We start from the raw sequence: 20414 nt of genomic DNA on the forward strand, positions 1-20414 counted from the left end.
GGGGTCCCCAACCTCCGCCAGCCGAAGCCGCCTTCAGCGTGGTCTCTGTGCCAGAGACTGCACTGAAGAAGGCTTCAGCAGGTGGGGGTTGGGGACCCCTGCCAGCCAAATCAGGGGCCCGAATGAAATTTGTGGGGGGGCCCAGGCCCCCTGTGGTCCCCGTAGCTACGCTCCTGGTTCTATTACAAAGAAGGCAGCAACTCCCATAGATTGCCCTGTCGCCGTTTCCTGTTTCTTCGGAGGCGGGCCACCCGCAGTAGAGAGAAGGGACTGGTGGCAGGACAGCCTATGGGAGTCACTGCCTCAGCATTCTTTTGAAACCCACGAAAAGAAAAGAAAAAGGTAATTTCAGGGAAGGGGGTTGGAGAGAGAAGGCCTCATAAGAGTGCCACCTGAGGCCCCTGCCTCAAGTGGCCTAATGGTAGGGCTGCCACTATTTAAAGAACATCAGCTGGTCACTGTGAGGATTCCTTACTGGTCACCAGGAGTGGACTAGTGGTTAGGGTGGTGGACTTTGGTCCTGGGGAACTGAGGAACTGAGTTTGATTCCCGGCACAAGCAGCTCCTTGTGACTCTGGGCAAGTCACTTAACTCTCCATTGCCCCATGTAAATTGAGCCTGCCATGAGTGGGAAAGCGCAGGGTACAAATGTAACAAAAAATAAAATAAAAATTTGATAGCACAAAGAATTCTAATTCTGAGTTCTTGCTAGATTCTCTATGGATTAACAGAGAAAAATGCTGGGATATATCTATAAATTGTAAGAACTTATCAGCTCTATTGTGCATTTTCCCACCATTACAGGTTTCACGCTTGATACCATATGTGATTAACATCCTAAATGAGTACATCTCTGAAAACATTGCAGGTAAGTCCAGGTGAAAATGTGGATTGTAAAATATTGGTTCATGATATTGACTGGCAGTATTCTATTCAGTGGCATAGCTACAGGTGGGGATGGGTGGGCATGGGCCCACCCATTCTTGACTCGGGCCCACCCAAGACAATTCAGCAGCGGCCGTCCTGCTCCCTTCTCTCCCATATCTGGATCCAGCATTTGTCCTCGCTCGCCCATAACAGGGCAACTTTCCCCTCTCTCTCTAAACCTCTCTTTTTCCAGCGTACCTCATCACCTTCGTGGGTGGGAGGGGGTGGGAAATACCAGATCCAGGGGCAAAGGAGAGGGAACAAGATGCAGGATAAAAGGGTGGGGGCAGAGGAAGGCCCACCCCAATTAACTGTGGGCTCGCCCAAAAAACCAGGTCTAGCTACACTACTGATTCTGTTCCACTATACAATGCAGACTTTGCACAAAACTGCCCCCTCCCCAATGCAGAGTTTATCATTTTCCCCCGACACCACTGCATAGAGCCAGTAAGAACTGCAGTCCGGGAAAGAGCCGCTGCTCTTAATGTCAGCAAAAAAAGAAGACTTACGCAGGCCAGTAAAATATAGGGCCCTTTTTACTAAGCGGTGTAAGCGTCTACACACGCCCAATGCGCCCCAAAACGGAACTACCGCCCGACTAACTCGTAGCTCTTGCGGTAATTTCATTTTTGGCGCGTGTCCGAAATGCGCATCAAGGGCGGGACCACGGGAACAGCTGAAACAGAATCGAAAGAAAAAGCAGACGGAAGCGGCGTCCCGGTGTGCAGGAGGTAAATACTATTAAGCCGCCAGCTCTTACGAAGGGGAGGGCCAGAGAGGAGTGGAGTGGGAGGGGGGTCCTGAAACGACAGAAGGGGGGATGTTTGCGGCGTCGACGGAGCTCCTTAATTCTCACCTCCAACGTGCTTTCTTGCCTGGGACCGTGGCTCCCTCGGAGTTGTGGTCTGGTAGGGTAACGTCATAACGCGGCCCGTGATGTCAGTCTGATCTACGGAGCCACCCTGACCACCTCCGAGGGAGCCACGGTCCCAGGCAGGTCAGAACGCTGGAGGTGAGAATTATTATATAGGAGGGTATAAGGATCAATAGTTTCATCAAACTCGGAGTGGCTATGGGAGCCACTAGCTCCCTCTTGTGGCTCCACTATATGTAGCGAACTTTGAAATCTTTGAATGTATATACTTCAACTTTTTAAAAGTGGATTCCTTTATGGAGACGCTTTTTAGATGATATTTTCTTTTTGTGGACTGAGCAGGAAAAAGATTTCTTGCAATTTTACGTGTTAAAGTCCACAGATAAATCTGTAGAATTTGTTATGTCTTACAGTTATTCTAAGATTGAATTTTTGGACCTTTGAATTGAGAAACTTTCTGGGAAATTGCATTCCACTTCATTTAGAAAATCTGTTCAAAGAAATAGATTATTGTATTTTTCAGCTTTCACCTGTACAGTTTAAAATATAATTTACCTTCTAAGTCCATTTTTGCTAATCTGACGAGTGTGTTCTACATTGGAGGATTTTAAAAGACATGTTGAAGACCCATTTTCTTCAGACGCTACCCTTAAAAAGCAGTAAGAGCAGCTTATTTGAGAGCAAGGTTTGCCCAACGTCATTTGTTGCTTCAAGATCGTTAAACGTGAAGAAGCTTTAACATGTGTTCTACCTTCTTCCACTGATGTGACTGTTTTAGTGAATGTTATAAGAACTCATTGGAATGTATTACAACTTTTCCCTTGTTTTCAAGATTTTCCATTAATAGCATATACTATTTACTACTATTTAACATTTCTAAAGCAGTGGCGTTCCTAGGGGGGGGGCGGTGGGTGCGGTCCGCCCTGGGTGCACGCCGCTGGGGGGGTGCCACGCGCGCCTGTCCTCCGTTGTTCCATGCTTCTTCTCTGCCCCGGAACAGGTTACTTCCTGTTCCGGGGCAGAGAAGAAGCAAGGAACAACGGAGGACAGGCGCGCGCAGCACCCCTCCAGAAGCGTGCACCTAGCGAGGGGGGTTCCTTCACGGGGGTGTCCTTTCGCTGGGGGGGGTGTGTCCGTGCTGCATCGGGGGGGGGGGGGCGCTGCACCCAGGGGGCGGGGCGCATCGGCGATCCGCCCCGGGTGCCAGCCCCCACCCCAGGAACGCCACTGTTCTAAAGTGCTACCAGGGTTACGCAGCGCTGTACAGTCTAACAAAGAAGGACAGTCCCTGCTCAAAGGAGCTTACAATCTAAAGGAGCTAAAATTATTGGGGAAAGATTTGACTGTAAAAAAAATGGACTAATGATAAAGCTGTACAACATTTGGGTTCCCGCAACGTATGTGGAAATTGTCAATGGTGTGCGCATTCTCTCATAGGAGGGGACTGGGTAGTTCCTCAGTCTTGAAAGGTGTTTTCTTCCTCATTTGAAACAAATTGTGGTCGTAGGAATGTTATTTATGTTATACTATGTCCTCGTGACATGGTTTATGTTGGACGCACTAGTCGACAGATTAACGTGCGTTTAAATGAACATAAACATCTCATATACTTACTAAACAAATTCAGACTCCTTTGGTTGGACCTTAATCATACATTGTTGGATTTTCATTGGAGGGTTGTTGGTCAGTGGGAGGTTGGCGAGCTACAACAATGGTTGAATTTTAAAGAGCAAAGATGGATACATAATTTACATACTGTTACCCCTAAGGGCTTGAACGTAGAGATCAAATGGGCATCTCTACTCTAGTCTGAGCTTCTAATTGGTGGAAAGTAGGTTTCAGGAAGTATTTAAACCTTGCTTTGTAAGCCGCTGCCATCTTGTTCCAGAGAAATGCTGGGGATTGATAGCGTGTTCGGCAGTTAATAGTAAGATCTATTTATTAAGTTCTATATAATTTAGAAATGTTTTTTTGACAAATAGGGGGCTATTAGATAGTTCTATTTTGGGGGGGGGGGGGTTCTTTGGGGGATGTGTCTTGACAAAACCTGTAGGGAAAAACATTGGATTTTGTTATAAAAGCTAGTTATGTAATGTTTGGTATGAGCGATGAAGAGGTTGGAGGCGGAGCATAAATCTTAGAGCAATGAAAATCTGAGTTCTAAGTGGCACTGCTGAGGTCTTTACCATTATAATTGCTAAGTTTGAAGAAAAGGTTTATTTAAACTCAACTTTTGGAGAGATTATTGATATATTCATTGAGGGCCTCTTTTACAAAGCCACGCTACTGATTCTTTGTGCGGCAAATGAGAGGAAGCCCATTCAATTCCTATGGGCTTCCTCTAATTTGCCGTGCGGGAATTGGCAGTGCGGCTTTGTAAAAGAGGCCCTGAGTTCTTCAACCTATTTTGCCTTATCTTTTTGGATAACTACTGAGCCATGCAGAACCCCACAAAGAGCTATCCTAACTTCGGTGGCCATCCAAGCCTTCATGGGCAGCCCAAGGCAATCTGCCACCTGAGGCAGGGATGAAATGACAGCACCCCCCCTCCCCCCCCGGCCACAGTCTGGCATCTCCCCCCTTCCCTCCTTAACCCTCTTCCCCATGTTTACCTTCTTTTTCTCTTTTCCAAAATGCGGTAGCGGCAGCGATTCCCATAATCAGTGGTTAGAGTGTTGGACTTTGGTCCTGGGGAACTGGGTTCAATTCCCACTACAGGCACAGGCAGCTCCTTGTGACTCTGGGCAAGTCACTTAACCCTCCATTGCCCCATGTAAGCCGCATTGAGCCTGCCATGAGTGAGAAAGCACAGGGTACAAATGTAACAAAAATAAAATAGATACTATTGGAGATTCTACATGGAATGTTGCTACTATTGGAGATTCTACACGGAATGTTGCTATTCCACTAGCAACATTCCATGTAGAAGGCTGCACAGGCTTCTGTTTCTGTGAGTCTGACGTCCTGCACGTATGTGCAGGACGTCAGACTCACAGAAGCAGAAGCCTGCGCGGCCACATTGGTGATCTGCAAGGGCCGACTTCTACATGGAATGTTGCTAGTGGAATAGCAACATTCCATGTAGAATCTCAAATAGTAGCAACAGTGGAGGAGTGGCCTAGTGGTTAGGGTGGTGGACTTTGGTCCTGGGGAACTGAGGAGCTGAGTTGGATTCCCACTTCAGGCACAGGCAGCTCCTTGTGACTCTGGCCAAGTCACTTAACCCTCCATTGCCCCATGTAAGCCGCATTGAGCCTGCCATGAGTGGGAAAGCGCGAGGTACAAATCAAAATAAGAAATGAATAAAATAAGCTGCCCTGCTGTTGGCACCGGCCTCTTAGCTCTACTGAGGCCTGCCTCCGAGGAAACAGGAAGTGTGGTAGGGAGAAAAGGCCAGTGCCAACAGCATGGCAGCCTATGGGAATCACTGTCGCTGCCACTGCCACCTTTTGAAAAAAAAAAAGTTATTTGCAGGTAAGAGAGTTGAGGAAGGAAGGGGGAGATGCTGCTCCAGGGGGAGTGCCACCTGAGGCCCCCGCCTCAGTTGGCCTAATATTAGGGCCACCACTGCAAGCTCGTGGATACATCCAGTCTGTGAATATTCTACTGAAAAGTCTGTTTCATTTTATTTTTCAGAGGGTCTATGCGATATTCCAATGCCCTTGATAAGTCGGTTCCCTCTAATCTTGGACGATATCAGTTGCAGTTCCAAACGCGTAGGTGTTTGCTGGAAATGTAGTAACACATCTTCTAGAACATTCTCTTTTTGTGCTTGAAAAATTGTTACCTTACCTGTAAACACAATTAAAAATAAAAATAAAATCAAGAAATTAAATTTCAGATGTAGAATATAATACCGCATACATCATAAGAGGAGAACGAACTAAAGAACGAGAAAATGTTGAAAGAAGACGTCTTAACTGGAGATAGAAAATCCATCTCCAGTAATTACCTAGAAGGTAGAAAATGTAACTCCATTGGCCTTTAGTGCCTCAATCAAACTCTACGATCCAAAAAAACCCCAAAAAATCTTTCCAAATGAGGGGAATCCCAAAATACAAAATTTGCATCTTGATATGTAGAGGAGTGTGGTAGCCGTGTTAGTCCACTCTTAAGGTTATCAATAGAAATCAAACAAAATAAAACATGGAAAAGAAAATAAGATGATACCTTTTTTATTGGACATAACTTAATACATTTCTTGATTAGCTTTCGAAGGTTGCCCTTCCAATGTGGTATATATCATTCAGTGTAAAAAATGTAACGAAGGATGCTATATTGGAGAAACAGGCCAGATGCTTAAGACAAGATTCAATTTACATAGACATCACATGAACAATACTGGTGCCAGTAGGGCTCCCACCCCTGTTGGTCAGCATTTTACAGGACCAGGACACTGTACCAGTGACTTCACAGTGAGAATCCTGAAAGGTAACTTTAAAACCATACAAGAACGTAAGACCTTTGAAGTCAGAATGATTGAATATTTTAACACCCAACAGAAAGGACTTAACAAGGATCTGGGGTTCCTAGCCCATTATAAACCATAAAGCTGTATGTGTCTGTTGATCACCCCACCCCTCACCTATCCACACCCATCCTATTAGAATATCAATGATATGCTTTGATGTCCCCATGCATACCTCCGACCCACCCCCCATCCTCCCACCCTGTCAGACTGTCATAGTAATGCTTGAATGTTTTCACTTATATACACTGTCAGCTTCTTGATATGTAATTATATATTTGTAAGGACATTTTAAGAAATAAGTTGCTCCCAGGGCCAAAACGTGTGGTTTCAAGGCTAATAAAAAAAAAAATCCTTTCTTCAAATCGCATGACCCTGGAAACATTTGGAAAAATCATAATTTCAGCACCGCAATATACTACTCTCTCTTTCTCTTTAAAGTAAGTTTTTAAAACTGTAACTTTATGTCTCTCATCAGCCAAAACAACAGGCAAAGTAGCTCTAGAGACGAGGTAATAATCTCACGGACCCTGTCGCAAAGCTACGGAAGGCACTGTCATGTGCTTACCATAGCAAAAAAAATAGCATACTATATGGGATATGCTTGTGCATGCCCTGATAATTTTAGGATCGGTATACGCTACCTGCGCTAACCCCCGGATTCTATATAGTGCGCCTAGTATTCTGCACTGAAATCCAAGTGTATTCTATAACAACAGACGTAACTTAATTGGCTTAACAAGCTAATCAGCGTTGTTAACAGTTCTTAACAAGCAATGAGAACTAATTGGCAATAATTAGAATTTACAAGCAGAACTCCCTAAGCGTATTCTGTAATGCATTGCGCCTAAATTTTAATACATGCAGGCAAAAAGGGACATGGTTATGGGTGAGGAAACGGGCATTTCGCGGGTGTTACAGAATTTATGTGCGCTGTTATAGAATATGGCCCTCTGCTCCTAAATCTACCTTCCGGGATTTATGCCGTGTTTTCGTTCGTGTAAATGGATGTGTGTAGTTTTAGGCAGGGGCGTAGCTAGGTGGGGCCACGGGCCCCCCGCAGATTTAGAGCTGGCCCCCCCCCGCTTTCGCCGCTGACCCTCCCCGCCACATTCGATCCACCCCCCTCCTGCTGCTGCCAACCCTCCCCCACTGCCAGGTACCTTTGCTGGTGGGGGTTCCCAACCCCCGCCAGCCAGTCCTCTTCAACGCCAGTCTCTCCGGCGCGTTGCTGATCTGGATTCTGTTTCTGTGAATCCTGACGTCCTGCACAGGACTCACAGAAACAGAATCCAGATCAGCGAACGCGCCTCAGAAACCGGCGCTGAAGGGGGCTTCGGCTGGTGGGGGTTGGGGACCCCCACCAGCAAAGGTACCTGGCGGTGGCGGGGGAGGGTTAGCGGAGGGGGGGCTCGAAAGGGACAGGGGAAGGGCGGTGGCGCTAGAGGGGGGCTAAAATGTGCCCCCTCACCTCGGGCTCTGGACCCCCCTCCTGTCGAAGTCTGGCTACGCCCCTGGTTTTAGGCATTAGAATATTGACAACACATATTTTATATACCGTGCCTAAATCTAAGCACCACTTATAGAATACTCTTAGGTGGAAATGTTTTCCGTGCGGATTTTTTTAAGTGCCATATATAGAATCTGGGTCCAATTGGTTAGCACAGCTGTATTGTCGCATGCTAACCGATTAGCGTTTATTGATTGCATTTGTACCCCACATTTTCCCACCTATTTGCAGGCTCAATGTGGCTTCCATTGTTCCGTCATGGTGATCGCCACTTCCGGAGTGAGAGATACAAGTGGTATTACATTAAAGAACTTGATTGACGTGGTAGATTAAGCAGTCAAGTATAAGGAGTTCATATTCGGAATAAGAGATAGGGTGGTAGTGCATTAAAGTTCATTTGTGGTAGAGTAGACCTTGGTAGTCAAGTATAGAGAGTTAGGTTTTATCCAGTTCAGGCTTGAGTTTCCTTTGAGGGGTCTGTTTACTAAGGTGCACTGAAAAATGGCCTGCGCTAGTGTAGACGCATGTTTTGGGTGCACGCAGATCCATTTTTCAGCGTGCCTGTAAAAAAAATGCCTTTTTAAAAATTTGTGCCAAAAATGGACGTGCGGCGAAATAAAAAATTGCCACGAGTCCATTTTGGGTCCGAGACCTTACCGCCAGCCATTGACTTAGTGGTAAGGTCTCTCGTGTTAACCGTGCAGTAATTACCGATGCGCGTCAAGTTGGAGTTACAGCCCAATTTTCACTGCGTGCCAGAAAATAAAATATAATTTCTAGTGCGCGTAGCGGATGCGCGTCGAAAATGAAATTACCGCACAGGCCACGTGGTAGATGGGCGGTAACTCCAAATTAATGCATGTTGGGCATGTGTAGGCGTCTACGCGGCTTAGTAAAAGGGTCCATGAGCCCTTTACCACCTACAAAGTAGGGTTGGCTCATGCGCTATCTCCAGTCGAGATTTCTTCTTTCAACATTTTCCCATTCTTTTCTTCTCCTCCCATGATTTGCTGTGTTTGTGGTATTATATTATATACTAGTAAAAAAGGCCCGTTTCTGCCTGTGATGAAACGGGCGCTAGCGGGCACGGGACTCCCTTCCCCTCCCCTTACGCTAGTATCCCTGGTGGTGTAGAGGTACCTGTTCGCTCGGGGCAGGAAAGAAAGAGCCCCCTCTTTCCTGGCCGTAGCGCTGCTGCTAGCTGCCCTGCTGCTGCATCCTGTGCGAGTCCGGCTCTCGACGTTTCACAATGGCCGCCGAGAGTTGAAGTCTTGCGAGGCTGCTTCAACTCTCGGTGGCCATTTTGAAACGCCGAGAGCCCGACTCACAGAGGATGCATCAGGGCAGCTAGCAGCAGCGCTACGGCCAGGAAAGCGGGGGCTCTTTCTTTCCTGCCCCGAGCGAACAGGTACCTCTACACCACCAGAGATAGTAGCGTAAGGGGAGGGGAGGTGACAGGGGGAGGGAAGGTGATGGGGGGAAGAGGGGGTGGGGTGATGGGCACGTCCTCGGCGGCTGCGATTCGTTGGAAGGGGAGGAGTACGTGTTTCCCTACTCATCCCTGTTCGTTCATTTGCGTGGTTGTGTACATGTTCCGCCCTCGATGCCGTGTGACGTGAGGGCGGGGCATGGAGACATGGTGAGTGTTCTGGCTTCACCACCATGATCTTACGAACCGGTGTCTGAGTGCCTGCAGTGACGTCAGTGTCCTCAGAACGTTGAGGGTGGGTTTTATTATAGTAGACTAGCAAAAAAGGCCTGTTTCTCACACAAATGAAACGAACGCTAGCAAGGTTATCACATAATGGCGATTATGTTTTTTAAGGGAACCGTTAGGAGAAATGTTCTGTCATGATAAGTAATAATTGGGAAGGGTGTTTAATAAGTAATATGCTCCAGGGGTATGAGATACAGATTGTTTTATCTATGTTTTTTGTTTTGTTTTAATCTTTTTTTGTGTGTGATTTTTATTTATAGTATTTTTTAAAAGATAAAGATTATGCAGACTCCATCCATGTCCAGCATTTCTCCTCTCTTCCCTCCCCTCAATCCATGTCCAGCATTTCTCCTCGCTTCCCTCCCTTCCATCCATGTGCATCTCCTTCCTGACTTCCCTCCCCTCCATCCAACCATCCATGTCCAGCAACTCTCCATTCTCCCCTGCCCTCTCCTCCATCCACCCATATCCAGCAAATTTCCTCTCTCCCCTGCCCACTCCATTCATCCATCCATGTTCAGCAATTCTCCTCTCTCCCCTGCCCTCTCCTCCATCCACCCATATCCAGCAAATTTCCTCTCACCCCTGCTGCCATTCATCCATTCTCCCCTGCCCTCTCCTCCATCCATCCATGTCCATCAACTTTCCATTCTCCCCTGCCCTCCCCTCCATCCATCCATATCCAACAAATTAGCTCTTTCCCCTTCCCCCTCCATCCATCCAATCTAGCAATTCTCCTCTCTCCCCTGCCCTCCATCCATCCATGTCCAGCAATTCTCCTCTCTCCCCTGCCCTCTCCTCCCCTCCATCCATGTCCAGGAACTCTCCTTTATCCCCTGCCCTCTCCTCCATCCACCCATATCCAGCAAATTTCCTCTCTCCCCTGCTGCCATTCATGCATTCTCCCCTGCCCTCTCCTCCATCCATCCATGTCCATCAACTCTCCATTCTACCCTGCCTTCCCCTCCATCCATCCATATCCAACAAATTAGCTCTTTCCCCTTCCCCCTCCATCCATCCAATCCAGCAATTCTCCTCTCTCCCCTGCCCTCCCCTCCCCTCCATCCATGTCCAGGAACTCTCCTTTCTCCTCTGCCCTCTCCTCCACTCCATTCATGTCCAGGAACTCTCCTGGAATTCATTGCCGGAAATGTGGTGAAGGCGGTTAGCTTAGCAGAGTTTAGAAAGGGGTTGGACGGTTTCCTAAAGGACAAGTCCATAAACCGCTACTAAACGGACTTGGAAAAATCCAAAATCCCAGGAATAACATGTATAGAATGTTTGTACGTTTGGGAAGCTTGCCAGGTGCCCTTGGCCTGGATTGGCCGCTGTCGTGGACAAGATGCTGGGCTCGATGGACCCTTGGTCTTTTCCCAGTATGGCATTACTTATGTACTTATTTCTCCCCTGCCCTCTCCTTCCCTCCATCCATGTCCAGGAACTCTCCTTTCTCCCCTGCCCTCTCCTCCCCTCCATCCATGTCCAGGAACTCTCCTTTCTCCCCTGCCCTCTCCTTCCCTCCATCCATGTCCAGGAACTCTCCTTTCTCCCCTGCCCTCCCCTCCATCCATCCATATCCAGCAAATTTCCTCTCTCCCCTGCCGCCATTCATCCATCCATGTCCAGCAACTCTCCATTCTCCCCTGCCCTCCCCTCCATCCATCCATAAACAACAAATTAGCTCTTTCCCCTTCCCCCTCCATCCATCCATGTCCAGCAATTCTCCTCTCTCCCCTGCCCTCCCCTCCCCTCCTGTCCTGTCCAGCAATCTCTTCTCCCCCTGCCCTCCTCTCCAATTCCAGCCATCTCTTCTCACACCCTGCCCTCCCATCCATGTCCAGCGATTCTCCCTGCCCTCCCTCAGCTCCCTGACAGCCCTTCTCTCCGTTCCTTCCCCCCCCCCCCCATTTGTTTAACCCTTTTACTTTCAGGCGCAGCGACGGCAGTGAAGAGGACAACACAGCTTCTCCCTTCCCTCACACAGTTGTCCTGCCCTCGTGGAAACAGGAAATGCATCATTGCAGAAGGCAGGACACTGTGTGAGGGAAGGGAGAAGCTGAAGGCGAGCCTGCTGTGTTGTCCTCTTCACTGCCATCGCTGCGCCTGAAAGTAAAAGTGTTAAACACGCGCAAGGGGGGGAGGAACGGAGAGGAGGGCTGTCGATCGGGGAGCTGAGGGCGGGAAGGAGCAGAGGGACCGTCCGAGAGCTGCCTGGCTGCTGCTCCAGGCAGCCCTACATTTGGGGGGGGCAGCAGCAGCCAGGGGAAGGTCACGGTTGGGCTGGGGAGGCTTAGCCTCCCCAAGCCTCTTACATTTATATGGGGCGCCTTTGACTGTCCTCCCATCCCATCCATGTCCATCAATTCTCATCTGTCCTGTCCTCCCCTTCCCCCCTCCCCTCAATGTCCCTCAATTCTCTCCTCCTGACATCATCGCACCTCCAGCGTTCCCTTCCCCCTCATTATTCCGCCCTTTGATGTCATTATGTTTTGACGCGAGGGCAGGGCAATGAGTGGGAATGGATGTTACGAACCCAGGCATCCAGACGTAGAATGTTGGAGGTGCAAATTATTATACAGGATTTGGAATTAAAAAAAAAATAGAAAAATCATCCATGTTACCACTGTGGTAAAAATGGCTTTAGTGTGTGGGAATGACCAGCGTAAGAACGTTCTAAGGCTACTTGGTACCGAAGTTTTGTAAAAGGGCCTCTAAAAACCTTCTGAAAAGCCTGTCAAATGAACCTCAACAGCTTTTTCTCAGAAATATATGTAGTGATAGTACTACCACTACTACTTATTTCTATAGCGCTACTAGACGTACGCAGCGCTGTACACTTGAACATGAAGAGACAGTCCCTGCTCGACAGAGCTTACAATCTAATTAGGACAGACAAACAGGACAAATAAGGGATAAGGACAAAGAGTAGCAAGATTCCAGAATCCCTAAGAGTACCAAGATTCCGGAATCCCAAAGACTACTACTACTACTTATAATTTCTGTAGTGCTACTAGACGTACGCAGCGCTGTACACTTGAACATGAAGAGACAGTCCCTGCTCGACAGAGCTTACAATCTAATTAGGACAGACAAACAGGACAAATAAGGGATAAGGACAAAGGGTAGCAAGATTCCGGAATCCCAAAGAGTAGCAAGATTCTGGAACCCAAATAATAGCAAGATTCCAGAATCCCAAAGACTACTACTACTACTTATCATTTCTAAAGCGCTACTAGACGTACGCAGCGCTGTACACTTGAACATGAAGAGACAGTCCCTGCTCGACAGAGCTTACAATCTAATTAGGACAGACAAACAGGACAAATAAGGGATAAGGACAAAGGGTAGCAAGATTCCGGAATCCCAAAGAGTAGCAAGATTCTGGAACCCAAATAATAGCAAGATTCCAGAATCCCAAAGACTACTACTACTATTTATCATTTCTATAGTGCTACTAGACGTACGCAGCGCTGTACACTTGAACATGAAGAGACAGTCCCTGCTCGACAGAGCTTACAATCTAATTAGGACAGACAAACAGGACAAATAAGGGATAAGGACAAAGGGTAGCAAGATTCTGGAATCCCAAAGAGTAGCAAGATTCTGTGCAGAGTCCCAAAGAGTAGCAAGATTCCGGAACCCAAATAATAGCAAGATTCTGGAATCCCAAAGACTACTACTACTACTTATCATTTCTATAGCGCTACTAGACGTACGCAGCGCTGTACACTTGAACATGAAGAGACAGTCCGTGCTCGATAGAGCTTACAATCTAATTAGGACAGACAAACAGGACAAATAAGGGATAAGGGCAAAGGGTAGCAAGATTCTGGAATCCCAAAGAGTAGCAAGATTCCGGAATCCCAAAGAGTAGCAAGATTCCGGAACCCAAATAATAGCAAGATTCTGGAATCCCAAAGACTACTACTACTACTTATCATTTCTATAGTGCTACTAGACGTACGCAGTGCTGTACACTTGAACATGAAGAGACAGTCCCTGCTCGACAGAGCTTACAATCTAATTAGGACAGACAAACAGGACAAATAAGGGATAAGGACAAAGGGTAGCAAGATTCCGGAATCCCAAAGAGTAGCAAGATTCTGGAACCCAAATAATAGCAAGATTCCGGAATCCCAAAGACTACTACTACTACTTATCATTTCTATAGCGCTACTAGACGTACGCAGTGCTGTACACTTGAATTTTAATTTAATTTTTAAAAATTTTTTGTTACATTTGTAGCCCTGCGCTTTCCCACTCATGGCAGGCTCAATGCGGCTTACATGGGGCAATGGAGGGTTAAGTGACTTGCCCAGAGTCTCAAGGAGCTGCCTGTGCCTGAAGTGGGAATTGAACTCAGTTTCTCAATTCCCCAGGACCAAAGTCCACCACCCTAACCACTAGGCCACTCCTCCACTCATGAACATGAAGAGACAGTCCCTGCTCGATAGAGCTTACAATCTAATTAGGACAGCCAAACAGGACAAATAAGAGATAAGGGAATATTAAAGTGAGGATGATAAAATAAGGGTAAGACAGTAAATCTCTCGTAGGAAAATTTCAGAGGAAGAAAGATGGGATTTTGATCTTTTACCTTTCTGTTTTTGCAATCAAAGTGGTTTACATACTATATACAGGTGCTTATTATGTATATGAGGTTATGGAGGGTTAAGGGGCCCTTTTAGTAAGCCACGTAGCCACCTATGCATGCCCAAGGTGCCAAATTGAAATTACCGCAAGGGCCACGCGGTAACCGGGGTGGTAACTCCAATTTGGCACACGTTGGCGCCTACGTGGCTAAGTAAAAGGGCACCATAATGTTCAGAAGGCCCCTACCACTGCCAACAAGAATTTACCAGGTTAGGCTGTGCTAAGCCCACTGTATACCAGAGCTGAATTAATTAATTAAGTTACACTAATGAACTGATGCCACGATACTCAGAAGCAAGCACGGACGCTAGAGCTCATTAGCGCTGGACTAGTGCCCCGCCTTTGCCAGCATAGAATGTTCAGAAGGCCCCTACCAGGGCCAACGACAACTCACCAGTGAACAGCACTAATCACGTGCAAATGTAGGCAAAAGGATTAAAATGTGATAGTTTCGCATTCCCTCCGATGCACAGAAAACAGCGCCCTGAAGAACAGCACCTTTGCTGCACAAAAGCCAGCGCCAGCTTGAAGCAGGTGTTACACGTCCAGCAGTCTTTTCTGTGCAGAGGACGTGTCAGGCGCACGTTTGAGGAGATGCACAAGATTTTCAAGACGTCTGAAGGAGCACAAGAGTTTTTGAGGTGTTTGAAGGGGTCAGGCAAGGGAATCCTCTTCCCAACCGAAGCCAGCATGCTACGGGAATGTGAGGGGGTGGGGTGTGAGAGGAGGAAGGATGCACAAGTTGCTGCAGTCTCCAGCTCCCGTTCCACTGCCCCTAACTCTCAGGCCAGTTCCCTCTGCCTTTGCCACACTGCCTCTCTCCCCACCCCCGCCCCGTTGCACTGGGCATGAGCGTCTCTCCTCTTCAATCTGTTCAAAATTCTGCTGCACGACTTATATTCCGCCAGTGTCGCTATGCTCATATCAGCCCTCTTCTCAAGTCACTTCACTGGCTCCCTATCTGTTTCCGCATACAGTTCAAATTCCTCTTATTGACTTATAAGTGCATTCACTCCTCAGTACCTCTCCACTCTCATCTCTCCCTACACTTCTCCCCGGGAACTCCGTTCACTGGGTAAATCCCTCTTATCTGCACCCTTCTTCTCCACCGCTAACTCCAGACTCCGTTCCTTTTATCTTGCTGCACCATAGACCTGGAATAGACTTCCTGAGCCGGTACGTCAAGCTCCATCTCTGGCCATCTTCAAATCTAGGCTAAAAGCCCACCTTTTTGATGCTGCTTTTAACTCCTAACCCTTACTCACTTGTTCAGAACCCTTATTTTATCATCCCCAACTTAGTAATTCCCTCATCTCTTATTTGTCCTGTTTGTCTGTCCTAATTAGAATGTAAGCTCTGTTGAGCAGGGACTGTCTCTTCCTGTCCAGTGTACAGCACTGCGTACGTCTAGTAGCGCTAAAGAAATACATAGTAACATAGTAGATGACGGCAGAAAAAGACCTGCACGGTCCTTCCAGTCTGCCTAACAAGATAAACTCATGTGTGCTACTTTTTGTATATACCCTACCTTGATTTGTACCTGTCCTCTTCAGGGCACAGACCATATAAGTCTGCCCAGCACTATCCCCGCCTCCCAACCACCAGCCCCGCCTCCCACCACCGGTTCTGGCACAGACCATATATGTCTGCCCAGCACTATCCACGCCTCCCACCACTGGCTCTGGCACAGTATAAGTCTGCCCAGCACTATCCCCACCTCCTAACCACTAGCCCCGCCTCCCACCACCAGCTCTGGTACAGACCATATAAGTCTGCCCAGCACTTTCCCCGCCTCCCAACCACCAGCCCCGCCTCCCACCATCGGCTCTGGCACAGACCATATATGTCTGCCCAGCACTATCCCTGCCTCCCAACCACCAGCCCCGCCTCCCACCACCGGCTCTGGCACAGACTGTATAAGTCTGCCCAGCACTATCCCCGCCTCCCAACCACCAGCCCCGCCTCCCACCACTGGCTCTGCCACCCAATCTCGGCTAAATAATAAGTAGTAGTAGTAGTAGCAGCAGCATGAGTACAAGAGTTTTGTTTACACACAACTCATGTGCCCATGCCCCTGGCACAATCCTGCTGCTTAACTTCCTAATGCTCAAAGCTAATAGCATATCATATCATTTGCATATTATTAACATTGAGTATTAGGAAGTAATTCCTTGGTGCTCTTATGGCGGTATTTTCTGCCACTAGCACCAGAGTTTTGAGCATCTGCACCTGAATTTGCAGTACTGACTAGCCATACGTAATTTGCAGGTTTCCACAGTGTTTGTACATCTTGCTGGATTTCGGGATGGGTTCCTGAGAACATAGACTGTATAAGCACTGCTTTCCAGCAAAGATCCTGACCAAAATAAAAGCAGGACAAAGTCCATGAATCCATTGTACACACAATAAGTTTTCAAGTGATGTGCTTTCCCTTTGAAAAGTAGATACAAACACGCACAGCCATTGCAGCCAGATCGACAATTTGAGAAAAAAATGTATCCTTATATCTCTGCTATAATAAAAGGCACCTTCAATGTTCTGAAGCTGACTCTGTGGCTTCAAGTGAAGGGTTCGTTAGGATCGTTAGGTTCGTCGCTCTGTCACCATCTCTCTTGGCCCCGCCCTCGCGCCTCTGATAGGCCCGCCGCCCCGACAGCATCACGTTTTGACGTCGAGGGCAGCGGACCTATCAGAGGCACAAGGGCGGGGCCGACAGAGATGGTGACAGAGCGACGAACATGAAGAAAAAAAAAACCCCTTCACTTCAGCCATGGAGTCAGCTTCACCACGTTGCAGGTGGGTGGCTGGAGGGGAGGGAAAGAGAGGGGGCAACTACCCTGGAACAGGGAGGGAGAGAGGGGGGGCAACGTCCCTGGAACTGGGTGGGTGGGCGGCCCCTGGAACTTGGAGGGGGCCCGACCCTGGAACTTGGAGGGGGCCAGGCAGACCCAGAAACTGGGATGGAGGGGGGAATGACCCTGGAAAAGGGTGGGAGGGAGGGAGGGACAGTGGACCCAGGAACTTGGAGGGGGACTGACCCAGGAACTTGGAGGGGGACCTACCCTGGAACTTGAAGGGGGGCCAGGTGGACCCAGAAACTGAGATGGAGGGAGGAGGAGAGGGGGGAAACGACCCTGGAACTGGGTGGGTGGGAGGGAGGGACAGCGGACACTGGAACTTGCAGGGGGGGCGGACCCTGAAACTGGGAGGGAGGGGGCATGGCCGGACCCTGAAACTGGGAGGGAGGGGGCCCCTGGCACACACTCTTATTCTCACACACACACACACACTCTCGCACACAGTCTCACTCTCTCTGTCACACCTACTCACACATTCACTCTCGCTCTGTCACACACACTCACACATTCACTCTTTCTGTATCACACACTCACTCACACACACACTCTGTAAAACACACACACTCCGAGGAAAACCTTGCTAGCGCCCGTTTCATTTCTGTCAGAAACGGGCCTTTTTTTTCCTAGTAATTTAATATTCTTGAGACTGTCAGAAAAGAGTTATGCAAAGGAATAAATTTAAACATTTGTACTTTTTTTTTCTCTTTGCTAGGATTATACATATTGTACAAGCCAGGTATATTAGAAAATGGAGTTCACAGCCACATGAGTGAAAAAAAATGAAAAACAAAATGTGGAATCCTGGAAAACACTTCTTTCAAGGGATTTTTTTTTTTTTGTGGGGGGGGGGGGGGGGGTTAGCCTTTTGGTTAAATACTCAGCAAAGCAAAAACAATTTCTCTGCCAATCTATAAGTATCACTGATGATCTTCATGAAATGTAGCTCTGAGACATGCTGGATCAGGATCCTGGGGTCTGCATCTTATCTGCTCCTCTTTCAATAAATGATTCTTTTTTATTCCTCTGCACTCAGGTGTCTTGCTGCATTTTTAATGTATTTTATTTTTTTTTTTTTTGCAATCTACTAATGTTTTGGGGGATTGGACATAGATCAGAGGTCTTCAACCTTTTTCATGTAAAGAGCAAAGTGGACACAAGAAAACTCTGGGGGGGGGGGATTTTAAGTTTACACGTGTCATTTTAAAAAAACTAATTTTGATTCTATACAGATATATTTTTAAAAATTTCACTTTATTTTGGCTTATTATTAGTTGCAAAACCCATAAATGTGACTTCTGAGTAACACACTTAAGTGATATCATTAATGAGACACATGTCTAGAGCAGTCTGTTTTAACACAGTACTGAAATATCGTTCAAGCTAAATAAACATTACCCACAACTAGATGCATAGGAGAAAAATATTTTAGTTGTTAGTGGTTACTGTGGAAGGGCAGACTGGATGGGTCATTTGGCCCTTATCTAGCCTCATGTTTCTATTTGTACTATATATTTTTTCAGTCCAAATCTCAGTCACTAAAAAGGGATAGTGCACAGCAATAAACCATCCTTAACTCACTGCAGCCCACAAAGTGTACATTTAGCAGGACCCCACAGTGTGCCCTCTGACCTGCCTGTCACAGTTTTGTGGCCTCATAACAGATAGTCTAAAGATATTTTTGGGAGGGGGCCTGTCCTAAGTGGAGAGCTGGCACATTATAATTCATTTCTGTTTCTCCTGTTAGTATTCAATGCAGCCAAGGAAACAAAATTTTGATATTAACAGGGCTCATTCTCAGCAGAGTAACCTCTATTAAAATTGGCCCCGTCGCGCATACTTGAAAAATTAAAACTGCTCACCAGAGGGATGCAGCACCCTCCGGAGGCGGATAGAGAGAGAAGGCTCCACAAAGTTCCTCTGGGTCGTGAGTGGCTCATATGGACGTGCATTGAATGTAAAATGTGACCACACATGGCATGTGGGCACTCACGACCCAGTGGAGTTTCATGGGGCCTTCTATCCACATCCACATGGTGCTGCATCCCTCTGGTGAGCAAATTCAGGGGTCCTTTTACTATGCTGTGGGGAAAAAGCCTCCAAAAAATGGCCACATGGGAAGATAACCCTTATCACATGACCATGAGACAGGGAGCACGTAACGCCACCCATCAAGGTGGCGGTAAGGGCTCCCATGATGCCTGATTACCGCTGGGTTAGCGCCGCAGTAGGGAAAAAATGTGCCGGAGCGCCGGAAATGGTGCACGCTCCAGCCGGAACTACCACTGGCGGCCATGTTGGGTTTACTGCCACTTAGTGAAAGACCCTCTCAATTTTTCAATATCTGTTATAAAGCTATAAAACTGTACTACCGGGGCAGCATGTTGGAGACCACGCGAATGGATAATCACAATGGCTGAGCCAGTGTACTTAAGAGTATGGTAAGTCATTTTTCAAATTTAACGCATGTTTTGCATGTGGAAAATGGCAGTTATAAAATTGCATGGATGTATTCCTGCATACAAACACATATACCAACAAGAGCAAACATACATCTGGGCAGACTGCACAGAGGTGTTCCCAGGGGCAGCATTTGACTGATGCTGTGGCGGAGCTGTGAAATGCACACATATTTTGCAAAATACACTCTTACTTGCACGGAGTTCATACAGCAAATCATACCTGCTTCGGAGCTACTAAGGATTATTCTGGGAGTTTATTTATAAAGGTAGCTAGATGCATATGTTGTCTGTATAAATATAATAATCCACTCAAGCTTAATGAAATAAATGAAACTCCAACCACAGCTTCACACCCACTGTGTAACTCGAAAACTACTTATTACCGCTGTAACATCCCAAGCCTCACACTATGCATTAAATGGTGGAGAGAAAAAACTACCTCTCTACCCTTTATTTCTAGGGTGACAAGCGTGTATGTGTCTAAACAGATCACAGAATATAATTTAAATCAGTTCTTTTCAGTTGAATTCTTGCAATCTCTATCAATTCAGTGGTTACTTATCTCAGCCAAGATGATCCAGCCATAAACAACTTAGCTCATAGTCCAATCACTTCAATGTTCTGCTGTCCTCAATATCACCAGCTGATCGACCCAACAGGGAGTCCCCGTTTCGCTTCTGCTGCGTCAGGGGTTTTTTTTTTTTTTTGTCTTACATCTGAGAAATTAATCCTGTCTCTCCTGTGCTGTATCAAAAATCCAAGCAGCACAGGAGAGACAGGATTAATTTCTCAGATGTGATCTGTTTAGACATATACAGTACACGCTTGTCACCCTAGTAATAAATTCTCTTATAATTTCTTAGGTTCAAACAAATAAGTAATAAGGAAATAAAACACTTACAAGGGAATCGCGCTAGGAAGGTCCCACCTAGGGCAATGATTCCTGGC

At 47.1% G+C, this 20414-nt stretch overlaps 1 protein-coding gene across 1 annotated transcript in view; it reads left to right on the forward strand.

Moving 5' to 3' along the window:
• Positions 1-17823, forward strand: part of LOC115476900 — a 43957-nt gene extending 26134 nt beyond the window's left edge. The window contains exons 7-9 of the mRNA XM_030213474.1: positions 805-868; positions 5438-5517; positions 17720-17823. Coding sequence (XP_030069334.1) covers positions 805-868; positions 5438-5517; positions 17720-17752 — 177 coding nt within the window. The 3' untranslated portion in view covers positions 17753-17823. The remainder of the gene's footprint in view (positions 1-804; positions 869-5437; positions 5518-17719) is intronic.
• The last annotated feature ends 2591 nt before the right edge of the window (positions 17824-20414 follow it).

Source organism: Microcaecilia unicolor, chromosome 8, assembly GCF_901765095.1.
Source record: "Microcaecilia unicolor chromosome 8, aMicUni1.1, whole genome shotgun sequence".
NCBI classification, from domain to species: Eukaryota; Metazoa; Chordata; class Amphibia; order Gymnophiona; family Siphonopidae; genus Microcaecilia; species Microcaecilia unicolor.